The sequence below is a fragment of the Garra rufa genome, chromosome 8 (assembly GCF_049309525.1).
Source record: "Garra rufa chromosome 8, GarRuf1.0, whole genome shotgun sequence".
In the NCBI taxonomy this organism is placed as follows: Eukaryota; Metazoa; Chordata; class Actinopteri; order Cypriniformes; family Cyprinidae; genus Garra; species Garra rufa.
Window position 1 is genome coordinate 50,466,807 of NC_133368.1, and position 19,402 is coordinate 50,486,208.

Sequence of the window (19,402 nt, forward strand, 5' to 3'; positions counted from 1 at the left end):
TTGTCCTCTTCTTGAATTCCCACAGTAAAAGGAGAGCCACTCATTTGCAGAGCAATGTCAATGAACATTTGTAAAGTCCAGCCAGGTTCGAACATGGGCATGAGGGAAGCCAATGGCTCTAAGAGTCCTCCACGGAAGAAAATCATCAGGCATTGATCATCCATAGAAGACAGATTTGCCAATTCAATAAAGTCCATAGCATAATCCTCAATAGTCCGCTCACCCTGCTTGAGACGCATCTGTACAGTGGGGTTCGTGCTGGAACCGGATGACACCATACTAGCTGCTGGATCCTTGTAGCGGCGAAGTCTTCTGTCACATGGACGGACTGAGACGTGCGGAACCATTTGCAGTATTTTATTCAGGCAAACAAACACAAAGGGGCAGGCAGAAATCGTAGTCAAAAAACATGCAGAAAGGTCGGGGCTGGCAGCGAGAATCAAACACGGGAGGGAGTCCAGGAATCACACACACGGGAAAACAAACACGGGAAGAAACGCTCGGAATTATGACCACGGAACGATAAGACTTCGCAAAGAAGCTGTGTGTGTGAGTGGCATATAAGCTGTCCGTGTGATGAGCTGCAGGTGTGTGTGTGTGAATGAGCTGCAGGTGTGAGCAGTGATCAGTGCAGTGAGAAACAGGGAGCAGGTGAATGCAGTGATTAGTGCAGTGGCTTGTGGGGAATGAAGTCCATGATGTGTAGTGCAAGAGTTAATGACAGGACGACTCAATTCGTGACAATTTGTTGTTTTGTTCCTTGTTTTGATTCATTTATCACTTAATCATTTATGTAATTTATTTGATTATTTTTTAATAATTTATATTTTTTAATAATTTAACCGTTTTTACAGTTGATACTTAATACTTTACATTTAATTTATTTTTCTTGATTATGCCTTTTTATTGTTTAACCTTAAAAACCCTAAAAGAGAATGCTTATAAAAATTCAACACTACTTGCATTCATCCAATTAGCGAATATTGGAGCTAAGAATAACTCTACGTTTAAGAACGATTACAGACATTCATGCCTGTAATCTTTCATTCAGGAAATACTGGATCAAACGTGCACCCCACAAGGCTTGAGATCCCACGCTTTAAGTGACGCTATCATTGTATTCCGTACGTGTCATAGTGAAAGCAGGGCTGAGTCATAATTTTACGTGTGGAGTGAAAGACTGGCGGTGGATTTTTGTTCATCTGCATGTAAATAAGGTGAGTGAAGGACGTATACTTTTGTATGTTTTAATATTTTCTTTTGCAAGCAAATGAACGTGGTTTTATTGGGGTTTCATGTTGTCTGTGGTTTATTTTAGCATTTGTTAAAACACAAGTAATATTGTGTATCTGAGTGAACGCCGCGTCCCATGAAGCTTTTTCTCTCAGGATCCGTTCAGCTGAATTATTGTTTGTTTACACCTGGTGACTTCATGCGTTTTCTGATCGGATATCTATCAGATTTGTCAAAACGGTTCCATTTTACACTTTTATGGCAAGCCGTTTTAGCCTAAAATACACTATGCGTTACTCATCGTAATTGCATTTTTACTAGTAACAATTCAGTTAGAGAACTCTATAATTCAATTCCAACTAGTAACAATGCCAATTAGAGAGCTCTCTAAATCATTTTTTACTAGTTACAATTAAAGAGCGCTCTAATTCAGTTTTTACTAGTAACAATACCGATTAGAGAGCTCTCTAATTCAGTTGTTACTAGTAAGAACTGAATTAGAGAGCTCTTTAATTCAATTACAGAGCTCTGGAATTAAACATCTTTAATGTGTTTTTTGCTAGTAAGAATTGAATTATGGAGCTCTGTAGCTACTTGCATTTTTACTAGTAATAATTAAATTAGAGAGCTCTCTAATCTGAATTTTTACTAGTAAAAACTAAATTAGAAAGCTCTTTAATTTGAATTATTACTAGTAAAACTTGATTTAGAGAGCTCTGTAATTTTAATTGTTACAAGTAAGAATTAAATTTTAGAGCTCTTTAATTGGAATCGTTACTAGTAAGAATTTAAATAGAGAGCTCTCTAATTGGCATTTTTACTAGTAAAAATTGAATTATAGAGCTCTCTTATTGAATTTTTACTAGTAAAAATGCAATTACGACGAGTAAAGTAGACGTTCTTACAAACGCTTAGTATATTTTAGGTTAAAACGGCTTGCCATACACTTGTTCACACGTCTTCGCCAAACGGATATAACTCCGATCTTCAATTGCAAATGTAGGTTCACGTCAACGAGTCGCTGCATCATATTCATCATTCAGCTAATGTCAATTGATGAAAGACACAGCAGAAGAGAGAGCAGCATCAGCACTGGAAAGATAAGTTAGTCCCACTACTTTTAATTAAGCTTATTGTGTGGTGAGCGTCTGCAACTTACTTTGTTTCAAATGCTGCGGTTTGAGCATCAGCTTCCTGAAAACATCAGCTAGGCTTAATTTACTCATCGCAGCGATGCGTGATGCATTTGCACCCTAACATCTACAGTAGCTGTCATACAACCTATAACACACTTTCACAGGTTTATTATTTGAATATTTTGGGAGCAGTAACATATGTGTTTTTAATCTAAACCACGCAGGCACACACATGCATTGTAATGGCAAAATCAAGATCCATCTTCCTAATCAACAAAGCTGAGTTCCAACACTTTATTCATTTCTTCCGTCCTTTTTGTCTTTTCTCCACCTCTCCACTTTATCGAGGTGTATCTGCATCATGACGAGCCCTGTGGTTGTCTGCTTTTCTGCAGCAGACAAAAGTGCCATTTCCTGATAAATACATGCATAACATTTAAGCAACTCTTTCGTTTAAATGCATAGTAAATTCTAAGTACCAATAATGATTTAAACACGTATTTATCTCATTTTTACATCCACTGTTACAATATGTCCACCCTGTTACAGTGCAAAACAGTAACAGGAGGGACATTTTATGCTAAAGTCAGCTAATGCTACCCATGTGATGAACAAGAAGCTAGAATGTAGTAATCTCTGAGGAAGATTTTTAACCTGTTTATTAACCATATTTTCAAAATTACAAAACATTTTATGCTTTACCTCATGACTCAGTGAGTCATTCTAAAACCCTGGGGGGAAAACGTGAATTAGTTTGCCACCAAGATGTGTAATACTTCTTGAGAGTCATGTTATTAGAGAAACATTCAAGGGGCGTGTTCAGAGGGACTTTTCATCAAAAACATAACAGGGGGGACATTCATTTCAGGGACACAAAATGATTAAAAGACTCTAAGCATAATAAAAAAAAAAATATTTTTTGTTGTTGTTGTGGAATATTATAAATACGAATATATGACAATATTGAAAGTACAAATTTGTACTTTGTTGATTTTTATTAAGTTATGCAAGCTTGTTTGGGGACAAGGTAGTTTAGCCTACTTGCACTCAATTAAGAGTAATCATTAATTAATGAATTACTTTTGGCTACATATTTATTGTGTTTTATCTGTTAGCGTTCCAATGTACCACCCGTGGGACATTTTGCATTGAGTTAAATTAGACAGGAGCGCTAAGGGCATGGTAGAGGGGCAGTAACTTTGTAAGATGAGCATTCAGAAACAAGTATTACCCCATTTTTGTACAAAATATACATTATGTCATGGGATCTCAGATGGCACTGAGTGCTAGGAATGACTCAATTGTTTCCTCTGCAGTGAGGCCCTAACCACCTCCTGAAGTGGTTTGAGCGATCAGATTCAAATCCGTATCGAAAGCATTTCAGAGAGGAATTTAAACATTTTCTCTCTTTTCACGATCGGATAGCTATCTAATCAGAGAAAACGCTTAAAGTGACCAGGTGTAAACAGGTCTGTTGTGTTTGTCTGTGATTTCCATTCACAGTCAGTGCTGGGGATCAGATTCTGTTTCATCATGGATGACACACAAACATCCAGAGATGAAGATTTTTCTCTAGGATGCAGGTACTTTGAAAAAACATCTTGATCACCTTGAATTATGGTAGATGGGAGTCTTTTTGTGTTTGGAGGTTAAAAATTAAAAGTACCTCATTGAGTGTTTTTGATAAAAAAAAAAAAAAAATACTTAAAGACCTTAAAAGAAAATGATTACCATCATGAAGTATTACATTTGTTTGGTTATAGTTCATTTCAGCAGAGCAGATCAGAACCAGAACCTAGCTGTGTGTCTATGAGGAGTAATTGGTCTATGGATCATCCAAAACATTTTAAGAATGGAGACACCACAACTGATCTCAGGTACATTTTATATAATATTGTTATAAAATGTTTTTTATCAGAATCAGAATGAGCTTTAATGCCAGGTATGTTTACACATACTAGGAATTTGTTTTAGTGACAGCAGCTCCACAGTGCAATAGAGTCACAGTGACAAGACAAGACATAGATTATAAAAAAGAACAATATACAAGTACACAAGCAAAAACACAATATACAGAGTATGCCATTGTTAGGTACAGGTATATTAGGTGCAAATTTGGATGTAAGTAGGTATTAATAAATACTGAATAGATTAATAAAGTGTATAATAGTGCTGCATGTTCCACGTTTACTGACAAGTGTTCATGAGATGGATTGCCTGGGGAAAAAAACTGTTCCGGTGTCTGGTCGTCTTGGTGCTCAGTGCCCTGTAGCGCCGATCAGATGGTAACAGTTCAAAGAGCGATATGATCAAAATAGGGTAATCTTTGTCTTTAAATATCTTTATCTGATATTTTAACATGTATAGTGTTAACAGAAAGACACATTTGTGAAAGCACTCAGTTCTATTTGACTTTTTTGTAATAAAATAATATAAATTATCCCGAAGTGCTTTTTAAAGTGGTTTTTTAAATACTACATGAAGATGTACTTTGTTAAATATGGTAATTCAAAGGACTTTTTTACTTTTGTAGTTCAGTTCAGCAGAAGAGATCAGAAGCAAAGCCCAGCTGTGTGTCTGTGAGGAGTGACGTGTCTATGGATCATCCAGAAAATTTTAAGAATGGAGATACAAAAAATGATCTCAGGTACATTTTATATAATATGTCTTTTTATATGATCAAAATCGGGTTATCTTTATGATATTTTAACATTTTAACATTGGGTCATTCCGTGTCAAATCAACCAAGTTTCAAAAACTTTCCAGACTCAATTTTTTGATTTTGCTAATATTTTTTCTAAAGAAAGATAAACATGTATAATGATGAAAGCCAAAATATTAAATGTCATGGATGAATATTTACTGAGTAATCCACTATTTTGTAGATGGGGGTCAAAATGGCAATTTTCACTTTAGATTCAGAGTCAAGTTACAGGGCTGTAAAAATGACTTCAGAAAGATGGCAACATCTCAGCACAGAGATGTCTATTAATAAAATCTGTTGACTTTAGCAATCTTTGTTGCATTATGTGCCAATAGTGACCATCCAAAAATGGGGAAACAGCATTCAAGTTTGTCTCCAAAGTCTGCAGGCCTGCAACTCAAAAAGTATTAAAGATATTGTAATGTCCTTTTAGATATTGGCTCTTAACAAACTTTCGTTTTGGCATCTTTATTTTTAAGGCCCTATATGATTCGATTTCAAAGATATTGGACATTCAAAATGGTTCCAGGAGTAAATTGTTAAAATGTAGACATTTTAAGTGGTCAAAAACCAAATGTGGGTCAGTTTGCAAAAAAAATAATATTTCTTTTCTTTTAGAGGGAACCCCCGGGTAATAAGGCATGTGTGGCTGAATATATTGTAAATTAAATCTCTTAACTAAAATATTTAGGAAACCCATGAAAGATTTATGGTATTTAAAAAGTCCACATTATTATATACTTATTTTAAACTATGGGTGGTGCCATTATTTTGATTATGTAGAAAGGTTGTACTAAGAGATACTTATTATAACTGGTTAACCATTAACTGGAAGTAAGAATTTTGAACAGTTAAATTGTTAAACAGTTTAAAAAGTATTTTTTTCAGTAATTTATCAAAATATTTTAAAAAGTTTGCTGCATGGTTAAAATATGCTACATGTATCAAATAAAATGGGAGAAAAAAACAGGCCAATTAAATTGCGTAGAAGTCTTGTTTTATTATTTCATTCAGACATAGGCCTAATGTCAACACAAAATGTTTACAAACATTATAAACATAGCTAATCTTTTTAATTTAACAGTATTCAGAAAAGAACAAGAATTCAAAACATAAGAATGTATAGGCTATAAGCCAAAACGAATTCATTAAAGGCTAAAACAAACATGAAAATAACGTTGGGTGTCTCAACTGACTGAAATCCAAGTGTTTCCATATCCACAATGTATTTGAATGCCAAAATATAATTTATCATGTAAACCTAGTTTTGTACTTCACTCACATTCCAATATCCACGTAAAAAAAAAAAGTGTTTGGCATAAAATTACAGCGGTATGGTGATAACAATTAACGGCACAGATTTGACCACATATTTAAAATTAGCAGTGTGTTTTTTCCATATGTTTATGTTTTATTATGGTAATTGTCAAGTTGCATTGTCAAGTTAGTAATGCTTAATGTACACGCATACGGAGCCGGCACAATTAAAAGAGTTTTTTGCTTTTAACAGTGGAAACAAATACTCCTAGTCATACAGATAATCAAAACTGTAAAAGGTTTGCTTTTTTATTTTATTTGTGTACTCTTTTATTTTATTTGTGTTGTACTCTGTGACTGAGCTACGCTATTTCTACCGCAACAAAAGAATGTTGTCTACTAAAAGTCTCAAAGGCATCAGGGCTAATGTGGAGAGAACACAGATGTGGGTCTTTAGGAAGTTTTATTTGTCCACAGGCACCGCCCCCACAATCATTTTGAATTTGTTATAGTAATAAAGGAATTTAGTTCAGTTAGAAAACAAACAGTAGAGCTCGACCGATGTATCAGTATAATATAATTGATTTGCGGAACTGTTGGTTATTTGCAAAAATCTATGCAGATAGTTTTTCCAGATTGGTTCCATTGCTTGAGTGGATGAGAAGGCCCTTATTATACAGCAAAGTCCCTATAGTCTTTGTTTTACAGCACGAGAGTGACCTCTAGTGGCGGAAATCACTGATAGCATGTGCAGTTTGTTTAGACACATGACACTGTGTGCTGCACAGAGCGGGACACTTCAGAGGCGGATTTAAAACCTTGACAACGAAGCGGTATATACACAGTATACTGCACTGCATGTTTCCATATCATTACTAAGTGAATCATTTGTTGACTAGATGCTGCATTAGTGGTGAAAAGACAGCAGTTTGTTTTGCCCATTTGATGATCAAATAAACTCCTGTAAACTGCCGCTTGAATTGAACGCAATGCGTTAATTTATGAAAGTACACAATATCAAAATGTATGTAATTTCAATACTGTGGCCTTTGTGTAGATATTTAAAGATGGCCATCTTTAGCTTGACTGCAGATGCAATGGTAACACTTGAGTCCATTTAAAACATTTTTACCCTTTTTTGCCTTTATTATTACTATTAGGCCTGAAATTTATCATGTGAGTGAATGAATGCATAGATATGCAATTAACATTCTTACTCCTAATCAGTCTAAAATTTGCATGTAGAAAGTTTTGGGTTCTAATCTGTGGTGTAGTGGTGCCTGGAGAAGTGGGTATATGCTTAATTTCTGATCGTAAAAACCTGCTTCTTTTAATTTAAATTGATTGTTTTTGATATAATGTACTGATTCAAATTAGTAATCAATAATTATTATCTTACCACTCTGCGCGCCTGTTCTGACATGCTCTCGCATATGAACAGGCGCCATCTGAGTTATTTATTAATAAATAATTAATAAAAAAGAAAAGAAGCAGGAAAGAAATAATAACAAGAAAGAAAGAAAAAAGAATTACAGAGCAGTGATCCAATACAATCAAGAGAAATGCACATTATGGTCACATTCACAACTCGATCTCATGAAACTGCGTATAAATAGTATGCCAAATAAAAAATAAACTTGTGGTATTGATGCACAAAAATTGACTTTGGCATGTGTATGCTACGCGATGGGTAGGATTAGGGAGTTTTTGTTTTTATTTGGCTTAGGCCAACTATTTATACTCATTTTTATGAGACCGGGCTCGAATTCAGGACACTAGAGTGACAGACAGCTTGGAATCGCGTCACTGCGCATCATTCCCAGGTTCTCCAAGATGGGCAAAGAGGCGGGGCGTGGGTGGAGCTGGTTGCTGAAACCACGCCCGCCTAGCGTGATAGTCAGTCAAGTGCCCATGCCCTTAATTATGCACTTTAAAACTTTAAGAAATCTGTGCGTGTTTTACACACAACCCGTAACGACGTGACATTTGGATGTAATGCAACGCGTACGTTTTACTAAACTTAAACTAAACTGGCGAACAATCTTCGCTTCAATGCTGATAGTGAGGAGCTCCCTGATCACTGCTTCATTCCACTTTGCACATATTTTTTTCATTGTGAAGAGTCACACGATAATGTGCACCATCACTACAGGGTGGGCCATTTATATGGATACACCTTAATAAAATGGGAATGGTTGGTGATATTAACGTCCTGTTTGTGGCACATTAGTATATGTGAGGGGGCAAACTTTTCAAGATGGGTGGTGACCATGGTGGCCATTTTGAATTTGGCCATCTTGGATCCAACTTTTGTTTTTTCAATAGGAAGAGGGTCATGTGACACATCAAACTTATTGGAAATTTCACAAGAAAAACAATGGTTTTAATGTAACTTTATTTTTTCATGAGTTATTTACAAGTTTCTGAGCACTTATAAAATGTGTTCAATGTGCTGCCCATTGTGTTGGATTGTCAATGCAACCCTCTTCTCCCACTCTTCACACACTGATAGCAACACCGCAGGAGAAATGCCAGCACAGGCTTCCAGTATCCGTAGTTTCAGGTGCTGCACATCTCGTATCTTCACACCATAGACAATTGCCTTCAGATGACCCCAGAGATGAAAGTCTAAGGGGGTCAGATTGGGAGACCTTGGGGGCCATTCAACTGGCCCACGATGACTAATCCATCAGTGGCTGTCCTAGCTTCAGCAAGAGCCCACAGTGTAGCACTCACCGCATGTCACTGGAGAGTGGCATTAGTCGAACATCCCTTCGGGGGATATTAGCTACTCACAAATGGCACCCTTACAAACTCCAGCTACTGCAGCATCTCAACGAGGATGACCCAGGTCGGCGCACAGAATTTGGAGAATGGGCAAAACAAAAATTGGAACAGGACCCTCAGTTCACGCAGAAGATTTTGTTCAGTGTTGAGGCAAACTTTTATGTGAATGAAGTTAACAAACAAAACCACCGCTATTGGTCTGACACTAACCCACATTGGATAGATCCCTCCAAGACTGTTGGAACAAAAAAGTGATGGTATGGTGTGGTATATGGGGTACAAAGATAGTGGGGCCATTCTTCACCAATGGAAACCTCAAGGGCACTGGATATTTGAAATTGCTACATGATGATGTGTTTCCCTCTTTATGCACTGAAGCTGGCACGTTCCCTGAGTTTTTCCAGCAAGATGTTGCACCACCACATTATGGGTGTCAGGTCCGAGCATTCCTAGATGAACAGTTTCCTGAAAAGTGGATTGGTCGTCATGGGCCAGTTGAATGGCCCCCAAGGTCTCCCGATCTGACCCCCTTAGACTTTTATCTTTGGGGTCATCTGAAGGCAATTGTCTATGGTGTGAAGATACGAGATGTGCAGCACCTGAAACTACGGATACTGGAAGCCTGTGCTGGCATTTCTCCTTTAGTGTTGCTATCAGTGTGTGAAGAGTGGGAGAAGAGGGTTGCATTGACAATCCAACACAATGGGCAGCACATTGAACACATTTTATAAGTTGTCAGAAACTTGTAAATAACTCATGAAAGAATAAACTCATGAATCTCCAGTCCTCGTGAGCTACTGTCTTGCTGGTTTTAGTTTTTCTCTGATGCAACACACCTGACTCAAATCAACGGGTAATTAGCAGGCTTGTACAGAATGTCTCATTTGAGAAAGGTGTCCTGTCATAGGAAAACATCGAGCTGCAGGAATGTAGCTCACGATGACTGGAGTTGGAGATACCTGGTTTAGACCTACCTGTATGTGACTTCAAGCACACTTATAAACGCGATCATACCGACACACGTTCCACATAGTTACAGTCAGTAACAAATATAGCAAAGCATCATGTTTTGTTGTGTTATATAGATTCAATTAAATTCATTAGTTATGACATTTGCTGATTTTCTCACCACATAGACAGTCGATTGTTGTCGATGCTATCACTGCCCCGGTTAGAATATTCTCAGTGTAACGTTAGCCTAAAAACCGACGTTAGCTTCAAAATAAACCTGTCGTATGCGACAAAGTTAGTAAATAGAGCTTACCCGTGGTACTGGTACAGCAGAACTCTTTAAAATCCGTTTTTTTATTTTTCCTCCTTGGTTGGGGATGTAATCGTCTTCGCTGAAGTGAGCACTGCACACACGAAAATCCTTGATACTGGATATTTTAGCTCCCGCAGAGTAGCCGATGGCAACCAGCCAAAGCTGTCTCATAACTATATCAGAAACAGGAAAACGATGGAATCTGAACGGCAATCCCTGCACATTCTTGTGGTCACAACCTGGGAATTTACAAGTTACTGTTAGCAAGCACCACTGTTAATTTTCTACTTTTTACGTCGTTGTCATTCGAGTGTGTAAACACTATCAGCTGATCGGAACGTGCAAACTGACAGCAGCGCGGATTGATGGAAACGGAAAGAAAATAGTGCCGATTAAAACTGAGGTATGATTTTTGTCAGGAGTGTTTTTTGTGATGTAAATTAATCAAGCTTTGAAATGCATATATTTTTTTCACGTAAAAACGCACAGTTTTGAGGCCCCGGAAACTAACCGTGACTACTTTCTTGAAAAACTTCCAGCGGCCAGAACTCTGACCAGGGAGGTGAACGCAGTGTGGGTCAGTGTGTATACACTATAGTGCTGATAAGGATTGCATACAACTTCATGTCTTAAATGCTCGAACTATCCCTTTAACTCGGGGGGAGTTGGAGAATGAGCCTATTTCCAAAAAAAGTGGAGTGTTCCTTTAAGTTGAAGTCACTTCCGTGTTGGTTTCAAAAGAGAGAGCGGGAGGTTGCTGCTTAGATAATACCAGGAAGATTTTTCACAGTTGACAGGCCAGTTTTAAATAAATGAGCCCATTCGAGGCTTGTTGAATCCATTACACAGTTAAACAACTAACAATGACTTTAAATGTTTTGTTAGCGAGTGCAGGCAGCGCGTTTGGAGAGAACGTCTCAAAGCTTGCAAGATCGCGCCCACGGCACTGACGACAGCTTTAGTGGATCATAAGATAAACGCAAATCATTTCTCCTTCTCGGTTTCTGTAGGTGAATTAAATCCATCATGATTATATAGGCAACTCAATGTCCCTTGCTGTTCTGTTCATTCAGCACAGCTTTGAATGTGAGAATGCAGTTCTGAATCCTGATAATGTTAAGACGTCACTTCGGCTATATACAGTATATGCAGTTCTTGCGGTCATATAATAATAAAATGCTTTATGAATGCAACTCTGTGACATGATGTTGCCATACTAGCCTTTACCTTCTGCTCTAGTGTCTTGTTTTGTGTTAAACATGGCAGAAAAACAGTCTTAAGTAGGCATAACTGCAGGGTTGCGCAATAGGCGTGGCTACAGGTGCGACGCATTCGATAATAATAATCGATGAAGTTGACAAATCGCTGCAGCTCTAGAATAACTTCATTTATTCTCGTGCGATTGAATTAGCTATTCATTACTTATCTAGTAAATGCATCTTAATTTAAGAATTTTTAGATATTTTGACTAGAAACAAGACAAAAATTCTAAGCCATTTTTTGCTGTGCAGTGAGTTGATCATAGTCTATGTTTGATAAATTTTGCCTTCTCAAATCATCCCAACTTGCCTAAAATAAAATCTATAGATATAAAACAATTCAAACATATAACAATGCTACTTAAGGAGGTGGCCTGTGGAATGTTGGTCCACTCCTCTTCAATGGCTGTGTGAAGTTGCTGGATATTGGCAGGAATTGGAACACGCTTTCGTATACGCCAATCCAGAGCACCCCAAACATGCTCAATGAGTGAGTATGCTGGACATGCAAGAACTGGGATGTTTCCAGATTCCAGGAATTGTATAAAGATCCTTGTAACATGGGGCAGTGCATTATCATACTTCAACAGGAGGTGATGATCGTGGATGAATGGCACAACAATGGGCCTAAGGATCTCTTCACTGTATCTCTGTGCATTCAAAACCCATCGATAAAATGCACCTTTGTTCGTTGTTCATAACATACGCCTGCCCACTGCCCATACTGTAACCCCACCGCCACCATGGGCCATTCAATCCACAACATTGAGATCAGCAAACCGCTCACTAGATTCCATATCCACAAGTCTGCCCATCTGCCCTGTACAGTGGAAACCGTGATTCTTCCATTAAGAGAACACCTCTCCAAAGTGCCAGACACCATCAAATGTGAGCATTTGCCCAATCAAGTTGGTTACGATGACAAACTGCAGTCAGATCGAGACCCCTATGAGGATGATGAGCATGCAGATGAGCTTCCCTGAGACAGTTTATGACCGTTTGTCCAGAAATTCTTTGGTTATGCAAAGCGATTGTTGCAGCAGCTGTCCGGGCGGTGGGCCTGCGTCTGAACTATAAAGTGAGAATAGGCCTGAAGCCCGGCCCTAGGGGTGTAAAAAAGTTATTTCTCTATTATACAGAGACACATTTGTGAAAGCACTCAGTTCTATTTAACATTTTTTTTGTCATAAAATAGTATAAATGATCCTGAAGTGCTTTTTAAAGTGATTAAGTAATATAAGAAAATGTACTTTGTTAAATTTATAATTTAAAGGATTCACTTTAATCTCTCTCTCTGTTACAGTTCAGTTCAGAAGAAGAGATCAGAAGCCAAGTTCAGCTGTGTGTCTGCAAGGATTGACAGGTCTATGAATCAGCCATTAGATTATAATACTGAAGATACAAAGACTGATCTCAGGTCTAATATTTCTGTAAAAGATTATTTGGTTATGATACAGAATACATAATAGACACTGCTCATTATCTTAATTAATAAAACAGTATTTTAATTTTCCAGGCATGAAGTCCTCAACACGTTTAGATCAAATCTGATGAAGATATTTGGCCGACTGTATGAGGGAACAGCGATGCAGGGAAACCCAACACTCCTGAATGAGATCTACACAGAGCTCTACATCACAGAGAGTGAGAGTGGAGAGATCAGTAATGAGGTGAGACAGATTGAGACACAATCCAGGAGAGCAGCAACAGAGGACACAGCCATCAAATGCAATGACATCTTTAGACCTTTACCTGGACAAGACAAAGCCATCAGAACTGTGCTGACAAAGGGAGTCGCTGGCATTGGAAAAACGGTTTCTGTGCAGAAGTTAATCCTGGACTGGGCTGAAGGGACAGAGAATCAGGACGTCCAGCTCATATTTCCATTTCTTTTTAGAGAAATCAACCTAATTAAGAATAAAACACTCAGTCTTTCAGATCTTCTTCATGTCTTTTTCCCTGAGACTAAAGAAATAGAAATGTCCAGTGATGAATATAAAGTGTTGTTCATCTTTGATGGTCTGGATGAGTGTCGTCTGTCTCTGGACTTTGAAAGTGATGTGAGGTTGTGTGATGTACATGAATCGGCCTCAGTGGACGTGCTGCTGATGAACCTCATTGTGGGGAATCTGCTTCCCTCTGCTCTCATCTGGATCACCTCCAGACCAGCAGCAGCTGATCTCATCCCCACTGAGTGTGTCCATCGAGTGACAGAGGTACGAGGCTTCAATGAGCCAAAAAAGGAGGAATACTTCAGGAAGAGAATCAGTGATCAGAGTCTGGCCAATACAGTCATCTCACACCTGAAGTCATCAAGGAGTCTCTACATCATGTGCCACATCCCAGTGTTCTGCTGGATCTCAGCCGCTGTTCTAGAGAAGATGTTGAGTCAAGAAGAGAGTGAAGAGATTCCCAAGACTCTCACTCAAATGTACACACGCTTCCTGGTCCTTCAGACCAACATCAAACATGAGAAGGACTATGAGAAGAAGGTGACAGATGAAGACATGATCTTCAAACTGGGGAAAGTAGCTTTTCAGCAGCTTGTGAAAGGCAACCTGATCTTCTATGAGGAAGACCTCAGAGAGTGTGGCATTGATGTGACAGAAGCATCAGTGTACTCAGGATTATGCACTCAGATCTTCGGAGCGGAGTTGGGCTTGAATCAGGGGAAAGTCTTCTGCTTTGTTCATCTGAGCATTCAGGAACATCTAGCAGCTCTATATGTGCACCTCTTCTGGACAAACCACAACAGAATTGTGTTTGACCAAATTACCAAACAGAGTTGGTGGTCTAAAGTAAGGGACTGGTTTCAGCTCATTTCATCAAAACGTGTTTCATTATCTGAACTCCATCAGAGAGCTGTGGATGAGGCTCTGCAGAGTAAAAATGGACATCTGGATCTTTTCCTGCAGTTCCTTATGGGTTCATCAGTGGAGTCTCATCAGATTCTCCTACAACAAATAATGAAACGGATAAGAAACTACTCTGACAGCAATGAGAAAACAGTTGAGTACATCAAGAAGAAGATCAGGACCACTGACTCTCCAGAGAGATCCATCAATCTGTTCCACTGTCTGAATGAACTGGGTGATCATTCACTAGTGCAGGAAATACAACAGTATCTGAAATCTGGAACAATACGTGAAGTCAAACTCTCTTCATCTCAGTGGTCAGCTGTAGTTTTTCTGTTGTTGACATCAGAAGAGGAGCTGAATGATTTTTGTCTTGAAAAGTTTGTTAAAGAAAAGAATAGCCCTGAAAATATGAAGGTTCTTTTGAAGCTGCTGCCTGTGATTAAAGAATCCAGATCAGTTCAGTAAGTATCAGTGAGAACAACCAGTTTACTGTTAAAACATTAAGAAAAGCAATTCATTAATATTCAGTGCTGCAGATGTTGTCCAGAGTTTAGTAGTCAGTGGTTTTATATCAAATCAGTGACATATAAGACTCAGAGTCAGAGAAATTGTGTATGAATAAATTATTTGGGTTTGTCAATCATTGTTAATAACGTCTGAATAATGGCAAAGAAGGAATTTAAGTAATTAATTTTTACACTACTGATGTTGTGTGATTATTTTATTTAAAGAAAATATTATTTTATTTAGTTATTTTATATTTTTTAATATTATTTTATTTATTATTATCTGTCTTAAATGAGGCTCATGTTTTTTTAAATGTTTTTTTTTTTTTAAATCCATGAGTTAAGTTTGAACATAATTTTTACTGCTAAACTGATCTGATGTGAGAGAGTAAAGAGTGTGTCATTTCTCTCTACAGGTTGAGTGAATGTGGTCTCACAGATGAAGGTTGTGCTGCTCTGGCTTCAGCTCTGAGATCAAACCCCTCACACCTGAGACAACTGGATCTGACTAGGAATAAACTAAGAGATTCTGGAGTCAAACTGCTGTCTGCTGGACTGGAGGATCCTCACTGTAAACTGGAGAAACTGTGGTAAGATCATATTTGGCTCTCACTAATGAAACACAATTTAAGTGTATTTGAAGTGTTCAGCTTCTTTTTGCGGCTGTGAGTTCAGATGAATGAGCTGTAAATGATTGAACACATGAGCCTCAGTATCATGATACTGCAGGATTGAGACCTGAAATCTGTCATTTATACGGCCCATTCCTAAAAAAGTTGGGGCGAAAAAACTTGAGGATTTCCGCTCTGTAGCCTTAACATCAATACTTGCTAAATGCATGGAAAGGGTTATTAGTTATCACCTTAAATCATATGTATCTGAGCACCTAGATGTATTGCAATTTGCGTATAAGCCTCAAAGAGGGACAGAGGATGCTACACTCACTATGCTTGATACAATTGCTAGCCACTTACAACAAGCAAAGGCATATGCACGTGTTCTTTTTATTGATTACACATCTGCATTTAATACGATGCAGATACATGTACTTTAAGAACGTCTCTTAGCTTTAGGAGTGAATGGAGTAATAATTCACTGGATTAAATTTTTTTTAACAGATAGATCACAACAAGTTTGCATCAGGGGGGTTAAATCAGATATTATGTTTTCAAATACAGGAGCACCTCAAGGATGCGTTTTGTCACCCCTATTATTTTCTGTCTATACAAATGAGATGCAAATTCAGAGTACAAATTATAAACTGTATAAATATGCAGATGATATGGCACTAGTCGCACTCTTATGGAAGGATTGTATTAATTATGAGTATGAAGAGCATGTTTTGAAATTAGAAAAATGGTGTAAAGCAAGTTCTCTACTGATAAATGTTGGGAAGACAAAAGAATTGATTTTGAATCATCCAGAACCCTTAACAGAAATGACGTTATGTGATTAACCAGTGGAAATTGTGAAGGTTTTTAAGTATTTGGGAACTATGATTGATTGTAAATTAAATTTTTCTGGTAATGTGGATTTTATCTGCAAGAAAGCAAATCAGAGGCTATATTTGCTACGGAAACTGAGAGAATTTTCCGTTAGCCAAGGTGTTTTACAAAGAATTTATATTAGTTTAATTGAAAGTGTTTTAGGGTATAACATAACGGCTTGGTTTGGGCGAATAACATCAGTAAATAAAAAAAAAATTAAATAGGATTATAAGGATGGCAAGCAAAATTATAGAAGTTAAGCAAAAATCGATTGATCAGCTGTATGATATGGCAGTTAGGAGGAAAGCTTTGGCTATAAGTGGAGATACAACACACCCTCTGAACTATGCCTTTGAATTGTTACCATCTGGGCGCCGTTATAGGACATTGAAGGCAATTAAAGTAATATACAGACACACCTTTGCACCATATGCAATAAGTCTTTTGAACAAAGGGTAAGACTACAGTGTTTTTAGGAGGGATGAATGTATTAGTTATTTATTTTGATGTGTTTCAAGTCAAGTCAAGTCAATTTTTATTTATAGAGCACAAGTTTAACACAACTGTAGTTGATCCAAAGTGCTTTACAATAAGAATAAAGATAACAACAAAAGATAAGACAAGTATAGGAACAATTAAAATTTAAATTCATAAAACAACAGATTAACACAAAATAACTATTCAAGATACATGCACAACATCACCCGAATGCTAATGAGTAAAAATATGTCTTTAAACTCGATTTAAAAACATCCAATGATGTAGAAGCTCTGATGTGCAATGGTAAACTGTTCCAAAGTTTTGGGGCAACTACTGAGAAAGCCCGATCACCCTTTGTTTTGCAACGTGAATGGGGAACAGATAAGAGTAACTGATCATTAGATCTTAAAGACCTAGAAGCTGCATAGGGTGTGATGAGATTGCAGATATAGTCCGGGGCAGAATTATGCAATGCCTTATATGCAAAAAGAAGAATCTTAAAATCGACTCTAAATTTTATAGGTAGCCAGTGCAATGAAGTAAGGACAGGGGTGATATGATCCCTTTTCTTAGTTCCTGTTAAGAATCTGGCTGCCGCATTTTGAACCATCTGTAACTGGGAGAGTGTAGATTGAGGTAAACCAACGTATAGAGAGTTGCAGTAATCCAGACGAGATGAAATTAACGCATGAATTACAATTTCAAGGTCTTTACTGGATAGAAAGTGTTTCACTTTAGCCACTGATCTGAGATGAAAAAAGCTACTCTTTACAACTGTATTTATATGTTTGTCAAAGTGGAGAAGAGGATCAAAACGGACTCCAAGATTCATTGCGTAATCATGTAGGTTGTTACTTAGAGAACCTAACTGTGTTTTAATAGAATTATTACTAACAGCAGGGCCCAGTAGCAACACCTCGGTCTTATTTTCATTAAATTGCAAAGAGTTTGTTGTCAACTAGGTCTTGATTTCACTAAGACATGACAAGAGAGGATCCAATGAAAAATCATTTCCTGGTTTGAGTGTAAAATATAGTTGGAGATCATCAGCGTAAAAATGATAATTAATGTTATGTTTCCGGAGTATTGAGCCCAAAGGAAGCATATAGATGGAGAACAAAAGAGGCCCAAGAATGGATCCCTGTGGAACACCACACTGAATAGGTGCAACGGGAGAAGTAAAAGATCCAATATTTACCGAGAAAGTTCTCCCCTTTAAGTATGAGGCAAACCACTCTAAAGCTAAATCCTGCACCCCGACAACACACTCAAGTCGATTCAGAAGAATATTATGGTCAACCGTATCAAATGCAGCACTTAAGTCCAAAAGTATTAGGATAGCAGAAGATCCAGAATCAATGGACAACAGAATGTCGTTTGTGACCTTCAGCAATGCCGACTCGGTGCTATGCAGTGCTCTAAAACCAGATTGAAACGGATCTAAAATATTATGTGTGTCCAGGTATGAAGTAAACTGTGATAGTACAACTTTTTCCATAACCTTTGAAATGAATGAGAGTTTAGAAATAGGACGATAATTGGTGTGTGATGCAGGGTCAAGGTGAGGGCCTTTCAATAAGGGCTGAATGATAGCATGTTTAAAACTTTCAGGAAATACCCCATTTATTAAAGAGCTGTTTACAATAGCTAAGAGAATGGGACTGATTGTGCCTAAGACCTCTCTAAACAAACAAACAGGCAATACGTCTGATTGACAAAATGTAAGTTTAATCTGAGAAATTATTTTGAGTAATTGAGATGAAGACACTGGCTGAAAGTTTAAAAAACTACTGGCTGAATATGCCGGATTAATGAGATCTAAATCAGAAAAGAGCTGTGATCTAATGTCTTGTATTTTCTGAACAAAATAATCTGAAAATTGTTTACAAGTTTCAGTATTAACATCAGGAACTGAGCAGACAGCAGGATTAAGGACAGAATTTATGGTTTTAAAAAGAACTTTAGGCCTATTGGCATTTTTTGCAATCAAGTTGGAAAAATATTTAGACTTTGCCTCCTTAACAGAATCTTGATAGGAGATTAAGGAGTTTTTAAAAATTTGGTAAGAGACCTGGAGTCCATCTTTTTTCCACCTGCGTTCGGCCCTCCTACACTCTTGTCTGAGAGTGCGAGTGAATGCATTTAACCAGGGTTGAGGACTAACCTTACGTTTTTTACGCTTAAGTGGAGCAACTATATTTAAAGCATTACAACAGGCAGAGTTAAACGTTTCAACCAATAATTCAGTATCCATACAAGATGACAGAAGGGCATTTGAATTTGAAATAATCTTAGAGTAAGACTCACAGAATTCAACAGCAGTATTAGCGTGAAAGACACGAGAGTAATGTACAGGCCGAGATAGAATAGGCTGAACATATGAAATGGCAGGCTCAAAGATAACAGGATAATGATCAGAAATGCCAGCATC

General features: G+C 37.6%; 1 protein-coding gene across 1 annotated transcript in view; it reads left to right on the top strand.

Annotated features, from left to right (window-relative positions):
* The first annotated feature begins 4,136 nt into the window (after positions 1-4,136).
* The window catches only part of LOC141340403 (NACHT, LRR and PYD domains-containing protein 12-like), a 31,189-nt gene continuing 15,923 nt past the window's right edge, over positions 4,137-19,402 (top strand). Inside the window, exons 1-4 of the mRNA XM_073845356.1 lie at positions 4,137-4,246; positions 4,903-5,016; positions 13,157-14,959; positions 15,421-15,594. Of these exons, the coding sequence (XP_073701457.1) occupies positions 4,179-4,246; positions 4,903-5,016; positions 13,157-14,959; positions 15,421-15,594 (2,159 nt within the window). The 5' untranslated portion in view covers positions 4,137-4,178. The remainder of the gene's footprint in view (positions 4,247-4,902; positions 5,017-13,156; positions 14,960-15,420; positions 15,595-19,402) is intronic.